Source organism: Lipotes vexillifer, unplaced genomic scaffold (genome assembly GCF_000442215.2).
Source record: "Lipotes vexillifer unplaced genomic scaffold, Lipotes_vexillifer_v1.1 scaffold563, whole genome shotgun sequence".
In the NCBI taxonomy this organism is placed as follows: domain Eukaryota; kingdom Metazoa; phylum Chordata; class Mammalia; order Artiodactyla; family Lipotidae; genus Lipotes; species Lipotes vexillifer.
Genome location: NW_006769542.1, coordinates 798,879 through 814,759, shown reverse-complemented (window position 1 = coordinate 814,759; position 15,881 = coordinate 798,879). Strand labels below are relative to the sequence as shown.

Genomic DNA, 15,881 nt, shown 5'->3' with positions numbered 1-15,881 from the left:
TGTTTCTAGGTATTTTTTGATTTCCTCTTTGATTTCTTCAGTGATCACTTTGTTATCAAGTAGTGTACTGTTTAGCCTCCATGTGTTTGTAATTTTTGCAGCTCTTTTCCTGTAATTGATATCTAGTCTCAGAGCTTTGTGGTCGGAAAAGATACTTGATACGATTTCAATATTTTTAAATTGACCAAGGCTTGATTTGTGACCCAAGATATGATCTCTCCTGGAGAATGTTCCATGAGCACTTGAGAAAAATGTGTATTCTGTTGTTTTTGGATGGAATGTCCTATAAATATCAATTAAGTCCATGTTGTTTAATGTATCATTTAAAGCTTGTGTTTCCTTATTTTCAATTTGGTTGATCTGTCCATTGGTGAAAGTGGGGTGTTAAAGTCCCCTACTATGAATGTGTTACTGTCGATTTCCCCTTTTATGGTTGTTAGTATTTGCCTTATGTATTGAGTTGCTTCTATGTTGGGTGCATAAATATTTACAATTGTTATATCTTCTTCTTGGCTCAATCCCTTTATCATTATGTAGTGTCCTTCTTTGTCTCTTCTAATAGTCTTTTTGTTTAAGTCTATTTTGTCTGATATGAGAATTGCTACTCCAGCTTTCTTTTGGTTTCCATTTGCATGGAATATATTTTTCCATCCCCTTACTTTGTCTGTATGTGTCTCTAGGTCTGAAGTGGGTCTCTTGTAGACAGCATATATATGGGTCTTGTTTTTTTATCTATTCAGCCAATCTGTGTCTTTTGATGGGAGCATTTAGTCCATTTACATTTAAGGTAATTAACTAGATGTATGTTCCTATTCCCATTTTCTTAATTGTTTTGTGTTCGTGATTGTAGGTCTTTTCCTTCTCTTGTGTTTACTGCCTAGAGAAGTTCCTTTAGCATTTGTTGTGAAGCTGGTTTGGTGGTGCTGAAGTCTCTCAGCTTTTGCTTGTCTGCAAAGGTTTTAATTTCTTCAACAAATCTGAATGAGATCCTTGCTGGGTAGAGTAATCTTGGTTGCAGGTTTTCCTTCTTCATCACTTTAAATATGTCCTGCCAGTCCCTTCTGGCTTGCAGAGTTTCTGCTGAAAGATCAGCTGTTAACCATATGGGGATTCCCTTGTGTGTTATTTGTTGTTTTTCCCTTGCTGCTTTTAATATGTTTTCTTTGTATTTAATTTTTGGCAGTTTGATTAATATGTATCTTGGCGTGTTTTTCCTTGGATTTATCCTTTATGGGACTTTTTGTGCTTCCTGGACTTGATTAACTATTTCCTTTCCCATATGAGGGAAGTTTTCAACTATAATCTCTTCAAATATTTTCTCAGTCCCTTTCTTTTTCTCTTTTTCTTCTGGAACCCCTATAATTCAAATGTGGGTGCGTTTAATGTTGTCCCAGAGGTCTCTGAGACTGTCCTCAGTTCTTTTCATTCTTCTTTCTTTATTCTGCTCTGCAGTAGTTATTTCCACTATTTTATCTTCCAGGTCACTTATCCGTTCTTCTGCCTCAGTTATTCTGCTACTGATCCCATCTAGAGTATTCTTAATTTCATTTATTGTGTTGTTCATCATTCTTTGTTTCATCTTTAGTTCTTCTAGGTCCCTGTTAAATGTTTCTTGCATTTTGTCTATTCTGTTTCCAAGATTTTGGATCATCTTCACTATCATTATTCTGAATTCTTTTTCAAGTAGACTGCCTATATCCTCTTCATTTGTTAGGTCTGGTGGGTTTTTATCTTGCTCCTTCATCTGCTGTGTGTTTTTCTTCTCAGTTTGCTTATCTTACTATGTTTGGGGTCTCCTTTTTGCAGTCTGCAGGTTCGTAGTTCCCGTTGTTTTTGGTGTCTGTCCCCAGTGGCTAAGGTTGGTTCAGTGGGTTGTGTAGGCTTTCTGGTGGAGGGGACTAGTGCCTGTGTTCCGGTGGATGAGGCTGGATCTTGTCTTTCTGGTGGGCAGGTCCACGTCTGGTGGTGTGTTTTAGGGTGTTTGTGGACTTATTATGATTTTAGGCAGCCTCTCTGCTAGTTGGTGGTGTTGTGTTCCTGTCTTGCTAGTTGTTTGGCATAGGGTGTCCAGCACTATAGCTTTCTGGTCGTTGAGTGAAGCTGGGTGCTGGTGTTGAGATGGAGATCTCTGGGAGATTTTCACCATTTGATATTATGTGGAGCTGGGAGCTCTCTTGTGGACCAGTGTCCTGAAGTTAGCTCTCCCACCTCAGAGGCATGGCACTGACTCCTGGCTGCAGCACCAAGAACCTTTCATCCACACGGCTCAGAATAAAAGGGAGAAAAAGTAGAAAAAAAGAATTAGTAGAAGGAAGGAAGGGAGGGAGGGAGGAAGGAAGGAAGGAAAGAACGAAAGAACGAAAGAACGAAAGAAAGAAAGAAAGAAAGAAAGAGAAAGAAAGAAAGAGAAAGAAAAAGAAGCAAAAGAAAGAAAAAGGAGGGAGGGAGGAAGGAAGGAAGGTGGGAAGGAAGGAAAAAAGAAAGAAAGAAGATAAAGTAAAATAAAGCAAGATAAAATATAATAAAGTTATTAAAATAAAAAATAAGAAAAAAATTAAAAAATAAACATGGATGGATAGAACCCTAGGACAAATGGTGGAAGCAAAGCTATACAGATAAAATCTCTCACAGAAGTGTACACATACACACTCACAAAAAGAGGAAAAGGGGAAAATCATAAATCTTGCTCTCAAAGTCCACCTCCTCAATTTGCGATGATTCATTGTCTAAAGGAGGGAAGGAAGGAAAGAAAGAAAGAGTGAAGATAATGTAAAATAAAATAGAGTTATTAAATTATTATTTAAGAAAATTAAAAAAAAAAAAAACTGATGGATAGAACCCTAGGACAAATGGTGGAAGCAAAGCTATACAGACAAAATCTCACACAGAAGCGTACACATATACACTCACAAAAAGATGAAAAGGAGAAAATCATAAATCTTGCTCTCAAAGTCCACCTCCTCAATTTGGGATGATTCATTGTCTATTCATGTATTCCACAGATGCAGGGTACATCAAGTTGATTGTGGAGCTTTAATCCGCTGCTTCTGAGGCTGCTGGGAGAGATTTCCCTTTCTCTTCTTTGTTCGCACAGCTCCTGGGGTTCAGCTTTGGATTCGGCCCCACCTCTGCGTGTAGGTCGCCGGAGGGCGTCTGTTCTTCGCTCAGACAGGATGGGGTTAAAGGAGTAATTGCTTCGGGGACCCTGGCTCACTCAGGCCCTGGGGGAGGGAGGGGCACGGAGTGCGGGGCGAGCCTGCAGCTGCAGAGGCCAACATGATTTGCACCAGCCTGAGGCGTGCTGTGCGTTCTCCCGGGGAAGTTGTCCTTGGATCCTGGGACCCTGGCAGTGGCGGACTACACAGGCTCTGCGAAAGGGGTGTGTGGATAGTGACCTGTGCTCGCACACAGGCTTCTTGGTGGCGGCAGCAGCAGCCTTAGTGTCTCATGCCCATCCCTGGGGTCCACGCTGTCAGCCGCGGCTCACGCCCTTCTCTGGAGCTTCTTTAAGCAGCGCTCTTAATCCCCTCTCCTCGCGCACCAGGAAACAAAGGGGGAAGAAAAAGTCTCTTGCCTCTTTGGCAGGTCCAGACTTTTCCCTGGACTCCCTCCCGGCTAGCCGTGGTGCACTAACCCCCTGCAGGCTGTGTTCATGCTGCCAACCCCAGTCCTCTCCCTGCGCTCTGACCAAAGCCTGAGCCTCAGCTTGCAGCCCCACCTGCCCCGACGGGTGAGCAGACAAGCCTCTCGGGCTGGTGAGTGCCGGTCGGCACCGATCCTCTGTGCGGGAATCTCTCCGCTTTGCCCTCCACACCCGTGTGGCTGCGCTCTCCTCCGCCGCTCCGAAGATTCCCCCTCTGCCACCCGCAGTCTCCGCTCGCGAAGGGGCTTCTAGTGTGTGGAAACCTTTCCTCCTTCACAGTTCCCTCCCACTGGTGCAGGTCCCGTCCCTATCCTTTTGTCTCTCTTTATTCTTTTTTCTTTTGCCCTACCCAGGTATGTGGGGACTTTCTTGCCTTTTGGGATGTCTGAGATCTTCTGCCCCCATTCAGTAGGTGTTCTGTAGGAGTTGTTCCACTTGTAGATGTATTTCTGGTGTATCTGTAGGTAGGAAGGTGATATCCACGTCTTACTCTTCCGCCATCTTCCCCCTCTCTGATGTTCTATATTCTTACTGAGTTTCTGTCTACTTGTAATACAACTTTATAAGACAAATGCTGAAATTTCCAACTATAATTATGTGTTTGTCCATTTTCTTTTTAAGTTCTGTCAGCTTTTACTTCAAGTATTTTGACATTTGCTATTCGGTGAATACATATTTACAATTGTTTTGTCTTCCTCATGAATTGACTCCTTTATAATTATGAAAAGTTTCTTTTTTATCCCTGACAATATTCCTTGCCCTGAAATCTACTTTGATATTAATATAGCAACTCTAGCTTTCCTTTGATTTATGTTAGCATGATAAAAATTTTTATCCTTTAAATTCCAAACCTATGTGTGCCTTTATATTAAAAATGAATTTCTTGTATATGATGTATAGTTTGATCTTTGTCATCCAGTCTAATATCCTCCAATTTGTAATTGGAGTATTTAGATCATTACATTTAATGTGAGTATAAATATGTTTGCGCTTAAATGTAACATCTTATTTATTCCCTATTTGTCTCATGTTCTGTTTTCTGTTTTTCTTTTACTGCATTTTTTGATTAAGTTATTTTCAGGATTCCTTTTATGTCTGTTGACTTTTTAGGGTACTGTTTTTCCCTTAGTGGTTGATCTTTGGTTTACAATATGCATCCGTAATTTATCAAAGTCTTCCTTTAAATTATATTATGCCATACCACATATAGAGTGAGAATCTTACTCAGTATGCTTTCATTTCTCATTTCCTTTTGTTGTCTTCAGATATTTTATTTTTGCTTTTAAAACTCCACAATATATTTTTAACAAACTGCTTTAACAAACAAGCTGTCCTTTAAAGAAAATTAAAAAGAAAAAAATAAATTTTACATTTACCATTTGAGGATCACTTTACTCAGTTGTGTTGATCCAAGTTTCATTTGATGAAATTTTTCTTGTACCTGAAGAACTTCCTTTTCCATGTCTTATAGTTCAAGTTTCTTGATGATAAATTCTTTCAGGATTTGTTCCTATGGAAAAGTCTTTATTTCACCTTCATTTATAAAATTTTTTATACAGTAAAATTACTCTTTGGTATACAGTTCCCTGGGTTTAAACAAATGAATAGGGTTGATTATACATAACTACAATCAAGATACAGAACAGTTACATTATTCCCTAAATTCTCTCATGCTCACCCTTCATATTCAGTCCTTTCCTCCATCACCCAACCCTGACAATTACTGATCTCTTCTCTATCCCCATAGTTTTATTATGCTGGCTTGCCTTGTTGAAGAGGGACAGCAACTTCAACAAGCCTGTAACTTCTCTGCCTTCCCCTGGATCCTAGTTCAGACTCTACCTCCTGGGTCAATAGATGTATATTTAGCTCTGTAATGAAGCATTCTAGTTTCTCTGATATATACCCACATAATCAAGATCAGAGACAGTGAAACTGACATGAGTTTCAGTTCATGCTCATCAGTACCATCTTTTCCTTTCTGTCCCCTACTTTACATCCATCTTCCTTTCCTGACTACCTCAGGCACTGCATTTTTGGATCTTAGGGGTATGGCCATCTCAGTGCTCCTGTCCCTTTCAGTTATAGTTTTGCGTCCAGCATTGTGTTTCTGCCACTCTCAGGGATTTGAGGGTTTTGTTGTTGCTGTTCATCAGTGCTCTAAGGGTCACAATGTGTATTGTCCTTCCACTAGTAGTTTAAGGCTTTTGTTTTGTTGGAGAGACAGGGAGAAAGGATCTGGATAGAGTTTTATCCATTTCCCTCAGTGGCTGCTATTCCTCTCCCCCAGGCCTGTACCATGTTGGATTTTTGTTTGGATACCAAACACTGTAAATTTCATGTTGTGGAGTGTTATACTTTGTTTTATTCCTTTAAAGGCGTTTGTATTTTGTTCTGCCTAATACTTGTTTTTAGATAATTTTGATAATTTAGAAGCTTAGTTTTAGGTTCTTTAGGGCAGGTTTAGAGTAGTCTTTATTGTGGAGTATTTGTCTTATTCCTTTAAAGGCTTTTGTACTGCCTAATACTTGTTTTTAGATAATTTTGATAATTTAGAAGCTTATTTTTAGGTTCTTTAGGGCAGGTTTAGAGTAGTCCTTATTCTAAGGCTAATTTAGTCCCACTTTTATGGAATGACCCTTTGGGTCACTACTGAATGCTTCATTATTTAATGCTTCTTTTTCCATCAGGCTGGTTGGAACATAATGTTTCCTGGCCCTGTGTGAGCTCTTGGAATTATTTGGCTTATAGCCTCTCTAATTGTTCTTTCCCCTGTACAGGTGTTTTTAGCACAGTCTCCTGGAGTTTTGCTCTAAGCATCACCATATTGGACTTTGATCAAAGACTCAAGGGGAAACCATATACAAATTTCTGGAACTTTAAAAAAATCTTTCTCTTGGGTACACTGTGTCCTGCAGATTTTAGTTTGCCTTAAGCTCCAAAAAATCTGATTCTTGTTTCCTCAAGTCAGAAAGTTGACCAGACTTTGTTGGGGTTCCTTCTTCATGTGTACTGTACTCTGTTAATTGTCTCCAGGAGGAAAGTCTGGATAATTGTAGACTCAATTAATTTATTTCTCTCAGAAGTCAGTATTTTACTGCCTGTTGTCCCACTGTTTGAAAATAGTTGTTTGTTACATTTTGTCCAGTTTCCTAGTTGTTTGTGGTAGGAAGTTAGTTCTGAACTCCTATTCCTTCGTGGCCCTAAGTGGAATTCCAAAAGTCATTGTTATCTTTTTTCTCCTGTTTGTAAGATACCTTGTTTTTCTTGATGCATTCTTTTGTCATTGAATTTCAGCAATTTTATTAAGAGCCATGGTTTCCTTTGTGTTTACACTGTTTGAGGATCCCTGAGCTTCTTGAATCTATAGGCCTTTGGAAGATTTGGCCATGATTTATTCTGTTGTCCCGTCTTTTCTCCATTTACATGTATGTTAGACTATTTGATGTTTCCCAAAAGTCACTGAGATTTTGCTCATTGTTTTCCACATTTTTTTTCTTTCTATGCTAGGTTTTTGCATTATTTTTTATTTTATATGTTCAGGTTTTCTTCTGCAGTATCTAATTTGCAGTTAAGTGAAATTTTTAATTTCAGAAAAGTTTTTTCTCTAGATATATCATTCATTTGTTATTAAGACAATTTATCTTTTCATTATACTCATGTTTTTCTTTTAATACTTGAAAATATTTGTCATAGCTGGTTTAATGTCTGTTTATGCAATAATATCCACTTTTGGGGGGGTATATTTCTATTGATCAATTTTTCTCCTGGTTGTGGGTCACATGTTTGGTTTTTGTGGGGTTTTTTGTACATACCTAGTAATTTTTCTTGTAGGTTGGACATTTAGATTTAACATTATTGAGTGTCTGGATATTATTGTCTTCCTTTAAAGGGTGTTTTAGCAGGCATATAAGTTATTTGTGATTGAACTTCATTCTTTGGAGGCTTATTTTTAAGCTTTGTTAGGGTTGCTTTTTAGTACCCTTTACTCTTGGGCTAATTTAGCCCTACTTTTAAGGCAGAACTCTTCTGGAATCTCTCCTAAAGACCCCATAAGTTCATTGAGATCTTTCTACTCTGGCTGCTTGGAACTTGAACATCTTCCCAGCCTTGTTGTGAGCGCTGTGTGAATAGTTATATTTACAGCTCACTAGAAGATGTCTTTTCCTTGGTAAATTTTCTTTATCTGGTTCTCTGATATCTCACCCTACATATGTCCATATTGGTATTCAACCAGAAATTTAGAGGAATCACTATACAGACTTTTGGAACTTTTTTTCTATTTATAGGCCTCTCCTTGCCAGTACAGTGTCTTGCAAATTCTAGCTATTTAGCCTCTACAGACTCTGAGCTCCATCTTAAATCATCAAGGCTGCTGTACACTAATTGGGTTCCTCCTCCCCACACCAAGGTTCTAAAAGTTCCCCCAGGCAGAAATCTATGGTTATTTTTAGGCTTACCTCATTTATTTTCCTTCTCTGAGGGATCACAGTCCTGTGCTTTCTTTTGTCTAATGTCTTAAAATAATACTTTAATATATTTTGCCTAGTTTTAATAGTGAGAGCATGTCTAATACCACTTACTCCAGTATTACCAGAACTAGAAGTAATCAATATATTTTATTTTTATTTACATCAATTTTTAAATAAATATTTTATTATATAAGTGTAATTTAATATATTCTCCCATTAAAACAATTATGGAAAAGTTAGTTTCCTTTTAGTAAATTTCCTAATCTTAGGCTTCTTTCGTTCTTCAAATCTAGCCAATAATATCAACTTGGTACACAGCCTGTAAGGTACCTTTTCTATCCATTTATATATGTATGTTTCCATAGAAAAGTTGTAATATTGGTTTTCTTTAGGTTGTATATGCTTTTAGTATCGTAATTCAGAGTATATTTAGTTCTCTTTCACTTGGTTTAAAAAAAAACAGTGTGTGTTAGAGGTGTACCTTATTATTAAAACAAATCTATTTCATATTCTTTATATGTTGATATAGTTAATATATTAAATAATGTAATATTTTTATATGGTAATATTTTCAGCAAGAATAGCGATTGGTCCTCAGTAGCTCATCTTCTGGACATATTGCAAATGCTTTCCATTTTTTTTCCAGGCCTTTCCAGCCACATTTTCAGAAATGTTGACCTATTTCTCTCTGCCCCAAGTACTCCTCTTGCCTGGAGACAGACAGACTTCACATCCACCCCTAATAGTTGCCCAGGGCCCTTTTTTGCTTCTATTTTCCACAACTTTGGCATGGGCCATTCTTTGTGTTGTTCTCATCTGTTATGTACTTGAATACAGTATGCTCTTGTTTCCCTCATTAATCTCTCAAAGGTTCCTTACAATTTTTGGTCCATTGAAATCTCCCCATCCATATTTTCTCATTCATCTATTGATTCCTTTTTTTGAAAAATCTTTTGTAGGTTCTGTGGTTTGATAGGGAGTATAGGCTGGAATATGTACTCACTTTGCTATCTTGAAACCAAGAATTACATTTCTCTCTGCCTGAATTTTCTCTTTATCATTTTATCATAATCTAGACTAAGATTAAACCTTTGTATGTTTGCGTAACGCTCTTGTGAATAGACATGTATTAGGGAGCAGTAAGATGTTTGAGCTAGAGAGTATTGCTAGCATCTCCTCTTCTGTTCCTAACCTTACTTCTGTTCAGTAATATCCTCTTCATATTGCCATGTACTTTCCTGGCCCTCATTATTCTTGTATTGACATGGGAAGTTCCATTTGTTAACCAGAATTGGAGTTTAGGCATCATGAATAAAACTGTAAAGTTTCTCTTTGGGCAACTATAAACCCTTCCCAACAGATTTTCTATTTGCCATTGAAATATTTTCAACCCATGTTGCAGATTTTTAAAACATTAGAATTGGAAATTTTTAAACCTTTTAACAAAAGTTTTCTTTCACCGTTATAATCTTGAATTTGGTTTAGCACTAATTATTATTTTGGCATATAAGATACTGCTGTATACAATATACAAAATAATGAAATGTGATCTAACCTATAACAGTAGCTCAAGTCCCTTCCACTTTTAATTTATATTTTGATTTTTTGGGCTCATGACCAAAGTTAGATTAACATGACTTCTTTATAGATCTTTCCAATATGTAAATAAATTACACTGAAACTTTTTGTCTACACTGGGCAACAATTTAGTACCTTAAGATCTACTGATGGAGGAGAAAAATGATGTAAGGTCCAGAGGAACCATCTTGGGATATTAAACAAAAATTCTGGGTGATCCTGGCTCTAAGTCACAATCTAATGTAGATTATTCAGTGAAAATATCTTAAAGAGATTCAGTCCTTTTTCATTCATAGCACTGTGAATACAAACTTCTAAGTCATGCTTAATAATTTCCTTGTTGTTTGTTACTTTGTTGTAACCTGATTATAGTAACTAGTAGTGCAACCACTTTGGAAATATAAAAGAGAACTATTCTTTGGCAACTTGCAGAGCTACTTCTGTTTAAAATCTGATCCTGAGAATGGATATGTGGACAGGAGCCTACCCTTGTGCTGTTCTTGTCAATCAGCCCTTTCTGTCATTTCACAGAATGAAATTCTGTAGACCCAGAAGGGACCTGAGCAGTTATGTAGCAGTGTTTTAGGGGAAAAGAAACTGAGAGTCAGAGAGGTAAAGCAGCTGCCCTACGGTCATAGAGGTAGTAAAGAACCACATATCTTCACCCTGGCCTGCCCTGAATTTTTTTGACATGTTGAGAAGTCATCGTGTCTCAACTATATATCACATTTATTTCTACAAATCTACTTCAAAAGGCTAAAATTGTCTCTTTTTGAAATTTTTGTTGTACTTACACAGCTGAAATTTAGTCAGAACCTTTCTAGCTTCCTGTACAATTATTCCTCTTCTCCCATTCTCTTAAACTTTTCTTGAGCATCTTGATAGAGAATACAGCAACTCCTTTATTCTGTCATTAGAATCCAGACAGAATCAGAGATTGAAGGCTGGGGAAAGTTGTCATGAATAGTAGTATTTTTACTCACACACAGAAAAAAATAGGGCACCAGATTTGTCCATTCAGTAACTTTCTGCTCAATTTCAAATTTAATTTGATGAACTCAATGAAATGGAGGAATCTTTTTTTTTTTTTTTGGTCAATTTAAACGTGGCTATTGCCTGAAAAAAACACCTTTTCTTTCTGGGTTTGTCTCTTTGGCAATGGGAGTAAGGAGAGGAGGGCAGCATGTATTTCCTTCCTATCTAAAATTGAAAGTATTTTTTTGTGTTTTACTCAAATATGAATTTTGTGTAATAAATTCTGAACTAGTCATGACTAATATGCATTTTGATATAACAGGATAGACATGATTCAGCTGATGATCAAAATATTTGTCATGTGTGGCATATGGATATAGAAGCCCTTCCAGAATGGATACACTGCCTAATACAAAAAGTAAGTTCCATAGTTTCTGAGTAAAATTAGGAATATACTACCTTCAGAAAGTTTTCATCCTCGTTTTAGAGCTATTTTTCTTGGATGCATTGTTTCAAGAGACATGAAAGGGTGTGTAACTTGATTATGCTTACTGGTTTCTTCATTATTACTGGAGTGCTCTGAGTACTTTTATACCTCAGACTTTGCACTTGGTATTTCCCCTTCTTTGAATTCTCTTCCCACAACTACTCACCTGTTTCTTCATTTCCTTAGGTCTTTATTCTCAGTGAGGCATTGCCTGGCCAATCTATCAGCTGCCTCTCCCCACTGTTACCACTCTCAACACTTCCTTTCTCCCTTCTCTACTTTATATACCTATCTGTGTTTTACACACACATTATAAGTGATATATAGAACTTTAAATATGCTTAAGTATATATGACATATAAATTATTATACACATTCATACGCATATCCACATATGCATATATATACACACACACACAAAGGGCTTACTGATCTTGTTAGTTACCTAGCTCCTCTACTAGCATATAAACTCCATGAAGTCAGAAGGTTTTATATTTTGTTCATTAGGTACTATATCCTCAGCACCTAGAACAGTACCTATTGAGTGAATGAAATATCCTATGTGTCTCATTACACAAATGTAAAATAAACTGGAAAATTAATGACTCTTATTGGCACAATCAGTATCAAAAAACCCCACTTTTAAGGATCCTTAATGAAATATTATGAATAGGAATTCATCTTGTCAGTGTGGCATCATTATTAATCTCATAATTCAAAACAGCTAAGTATTAGAAAAGTATAAGTAATATGATTTTTGGAACAATATAGTTGCCTTTCTCCACTGACTAACTTACTTTTTTTTGTTAAAGAAGTAACATTAGCTAGATATCCCTTGCATCCATTCTCACATTGTAATGATTTCCTGGGAAAATGCCAGTGCACTGCTTATTAGTGTCCTGAACTTTAGAAAATGTATTAGGACACTGTAGATGTCCTACTATCTCTGTTGAAAAGATAACTTTAAGTTAGTTCATTATTAATTTGTAATCTGAGTATAGAAAATGAAGTAACTGATGTATGCAACCAATATCTTTTGGTTGTATGTAAAAAGGCAGGAAGAGCTTTATTCTGTTGGTTGGGTAAAGTTCCCTCCCAGAGTGCTTGGTATGCAAGAAGTGTATCAAAACAGACACTTTTCTGTGAGATTTTACTTGCAAATTAAGCTCTGTAGACTGATTTGCTTCCTGGTTCCATAGTGTATTTTTCTTTTCATTAGTTCACACTGTATCCATATTCAGCCTATTGTTTAAGAGACTCTTAGAATTCTTAGGAGTATCATTTAGATGGGTGTGATGTGCAATATGTTATCATTCTAGACCTTTGGAGCTTCTTATCTCTGGAAGGCTTGTTTCCATCTAGTAGACTGTTCTGTCTACTAATCAGAAAACAGAATGCTGGCCTTTTCTGTGGCATAGAAAACTTTCATGTGGTCGGCTTTAAAAAACAAACAAACAAAACCACAAACAAAAAAACAGCTCACATTCTTTGGTTACTTTACAAAGAAAGAATTGTTTTTATTTTCCTTTATTACCTGTAGGCCCAGTGGACAGTTGGAAAACTGAATTGCCCTTTCTGTGGGGCCCGTTTAGGGGGCTTTAATTTTGTCAGCACTCCAAAATGTTCCTGTGGCCAGCTTGCAGCTGTACATCTCTCCAAAAGCCGGACCGATTATCAGCCAACATGGTCAGGCCGACTAATGAGACCCTCGCTGAAATACTTGTCACATCCTAGAGTTCAGTCAGGTTGTGACAAGGAAACTCTGCTGACAGGTGACGCCTCCAAAAACAGAAATCACGGGCTTTTAAACATGGCCCAAAATAATAATGGTCCTGGAAGATTAACGGAAGCACTCTGCCTGGAGGTACGGTCAACATATTTCAAGACGAAGAACGAAAAACTGCTCTTCAAAGCAGATCCAAAATGTCAGCTTTTTGTTCCGCAGCTTGTGACTGGCAGATACACTACAAAAGCTTTTCATAGAAAATCACATAGCTTGGATCTGGACATCAGTGAGAAACTGACTTTATTACCCACTTTATATGAAATCCATAGTAAGACTACTGTGTATCCCAGGCTAAATGAAACGCAGCCTATTGACCTTTCGGGCTTGCCTTTAGAATTGAGTAAAAATAACCGTTCCTTTCAGATTTCACCCAGTTTTGATCCTAATATGCTGCTGCAAAGATTTTCAGTGACTCCCCGTGAGACTCAGACACAAAGAGGAGGAGAATTTCAGTGTGGTCTAGAAGCTTCTGCAGTGTACTCTGGCCATGCTAGTTCTAACAATCTGACTTTCCTGATGGACCTGCCCTCAGCTGGCAGGAGCACACTGGAGGCCCCAGACCAGGAAGAGCACCTCTCTCCTCTGGACTTCCTGCACTCAGGCAGTTTTTCATTGGGTTCCATTAATCAGAGGCTCAATAAGAGAGAAAAGAGCAAGCTGAAGAATCTGAGACGGAAACAACGAAGGCATGAAAGATGGCTGCAGAAGCAGGTAATTTTTAAAAGAGTTTACTAAAAATTCTGTATTATAAATGTCAGGCTTTGGGGAGAGGAGCTAACTTTGAATTACCTATATTATAAAAACTTGATTTGAGTGATGTTTGAAATGACATTTCTCCCAGGTGAACTTAATGATCATGTAGCTCTATTATAACTGACATGTATAACCATGTCTCTGTGCTTACACATGTTCAGAAAATGCCCTTTTGTGAAGTTTTTCCCAATTTTGCTAATATTTTGTAGGAACATTCATCTCATGATATTGAGACTAGGTTTTCATACACATTTTAAATATATTCATGTTGGGATTGTTTTGCAGTGCTGTTTTTTCAGGTTAAATTGAAACAAAAATATTTCCCAAAGTAAATCCAATGTAGTGACAAATTCATTCACTTTCATTACATTTAGTTTAAATGGATATTTTCAAGCAGCCCTGTTTAATTATGTGCCCACATGAGCCAGATATGGTTAACTGTGCTAAATTGTGAAAATTATCTAAAGGATAATTGACCCTTACTGTAATTTTATAGGAGAGGGTGTTTCTCTGTGGTTTGAACTCCTATACCTATAATGATATGTTCAGGGGTGGGGTATGTGAAGGAAACCAATATTAGGCACTGGGGAAACCAGTTAAAACCAGTGGATGAGGTACTTATGAAAATTTAGAAGTTTGAGGACCAGCTTATTTCTGTATAAACTATTTTTGCAAATTGCCTTCATTATTTGGTCATAATAGATAGCAGTTCTTATTAATTAGTATATTGAATATTAACAGTGTCCTCAGAGCTAAAATACAGAAAGCTACAACTTTACATAATAGTTCATTCTTAGTTAAGTAAACTCATTATTGTTTATGATCCTAGTCATGGACTGAATAAAATAAAATTACTGCATTAAGTGCTTCAATCATATTAGGTATTTTTCATCTTTTGGTTAGATAGTATAAATAATTGTTTTTGTATTTTTGACTGGTTTCTGACAAAAGCATTTCAATTTGTTTTCTTTGCAAGTGATGGTGTAATGTGACATCAAAGCATATACTGTAGGATGTAAAAAAGAATATGTTTTAGCACCATTATAATATACTTTGTAGTTTAACTTATCAAAGCTATAAAATTCAAAAATTTTATTGAAAATTTGACTTAAACCTAGATAAATTGGAGATGATCATATGTTATGTTAAGTGAACAGAACAAATACCTTAAAAACAATGTGGAGGGTTCTAAAATAATTCTCTGAACAAATAGAGAGTTCAAAGAAGTATGAAAATTATACTTGTTCTGTGCTGTAAATATGCAAATAACATTTTTACAATTTTCAAAATGTGTATAATTCTTAGGCTAGGTACTTCTGAAAACCTGTTATATTTTTAATCATTTTCTAGCATAGGAACACTCTTTTTCACACGGTTGAAAGCAAAGTAAGACCAAAATTAACGGTCCTTTTTTTTTTTGATAAGGTTTCTTTTATTCATTCACACACATGTGATTTAACCAATCTGCTTAGCTAACTGATCAAAGTGAATGAGTCTTAGTCAGACCTATGACGGGTTAGTACAGGAATGATATGGTTTGGTTGATTGCACAGGAGCTACAGGCAAACAAATGCCCAATGTGTCCTTAGCAAAGAAAATCTAAAAACAGGTAGCAGCATAGAAATGACATGAATTCACAGTGTGAATACACACTGTGGTTTGAGTCAGAAGGAAGAATTTTTAGTAGTTTTACTAATTCAAGGAAAAGGATAAATCCTAGGAAGAGTTGATATTCGAGAAAAATTAATGGCTTAGCTATTCGGCTCGTTTAATGTTTAATAAAGATTAGTTGATTCTAAAACAGATATCAGATATCTGTTTTGTATATCATGCCTTTGGGTAATGACTTCAAAACAGATCCTGCCCCTTTTTTAATGAGAAAGATATGCATACAAGATATAAAGAAAAAGTTACCTATTATTAATGGTAATCTTTTTAAAGTTTAAAATAATTGGTTGGGATATCTAGATTTCTGACTTTCATTTGACATTTTAAATTTTTTTGTGTGTAAACTAGACAACTTTCTGTGGCAGATACCATGATAGAAAATGTTAATGATGCTACAAAAAGTTACTTAAATTTTTGAAGCTTAGGGATGTAAATGAGATTATTGTTAAAGCAGACACTACAGCCAGTTTTCAGTGTTTTTGATCAGCAAATGTTAATTGAGCATCTACTTTGGGGAAA

General features: G+C 36.6%; 1 protein-coding gene across 1 annotated transcript in view; it reads left to right on the top strand.

Annotated features, from left to right (window-relative positions):
- Nucleotides 1-15,881, top strand: part of RNF180 (ring finger protein 180) — a 279,926-nt gene that overhangs the window by 48,470 nt on the left and 215,575 nt on the right. Inside the window, exons 3-4 of the mRNA XM_007445646.1 lie at nucleotides 10,991-11,086; nucleotides 12,696-13,652. Coding sequence (XP_007445708.1) covers nucleotides 10,991-11,086; nucleotides 12,696-13,652 — 1,053 coding nt within the window. The remainder of the gene's footprint in view (nucleotides 1-10,990; nucleotides 11,087-12,695; nucleotides 13,653-15,881) is intronic.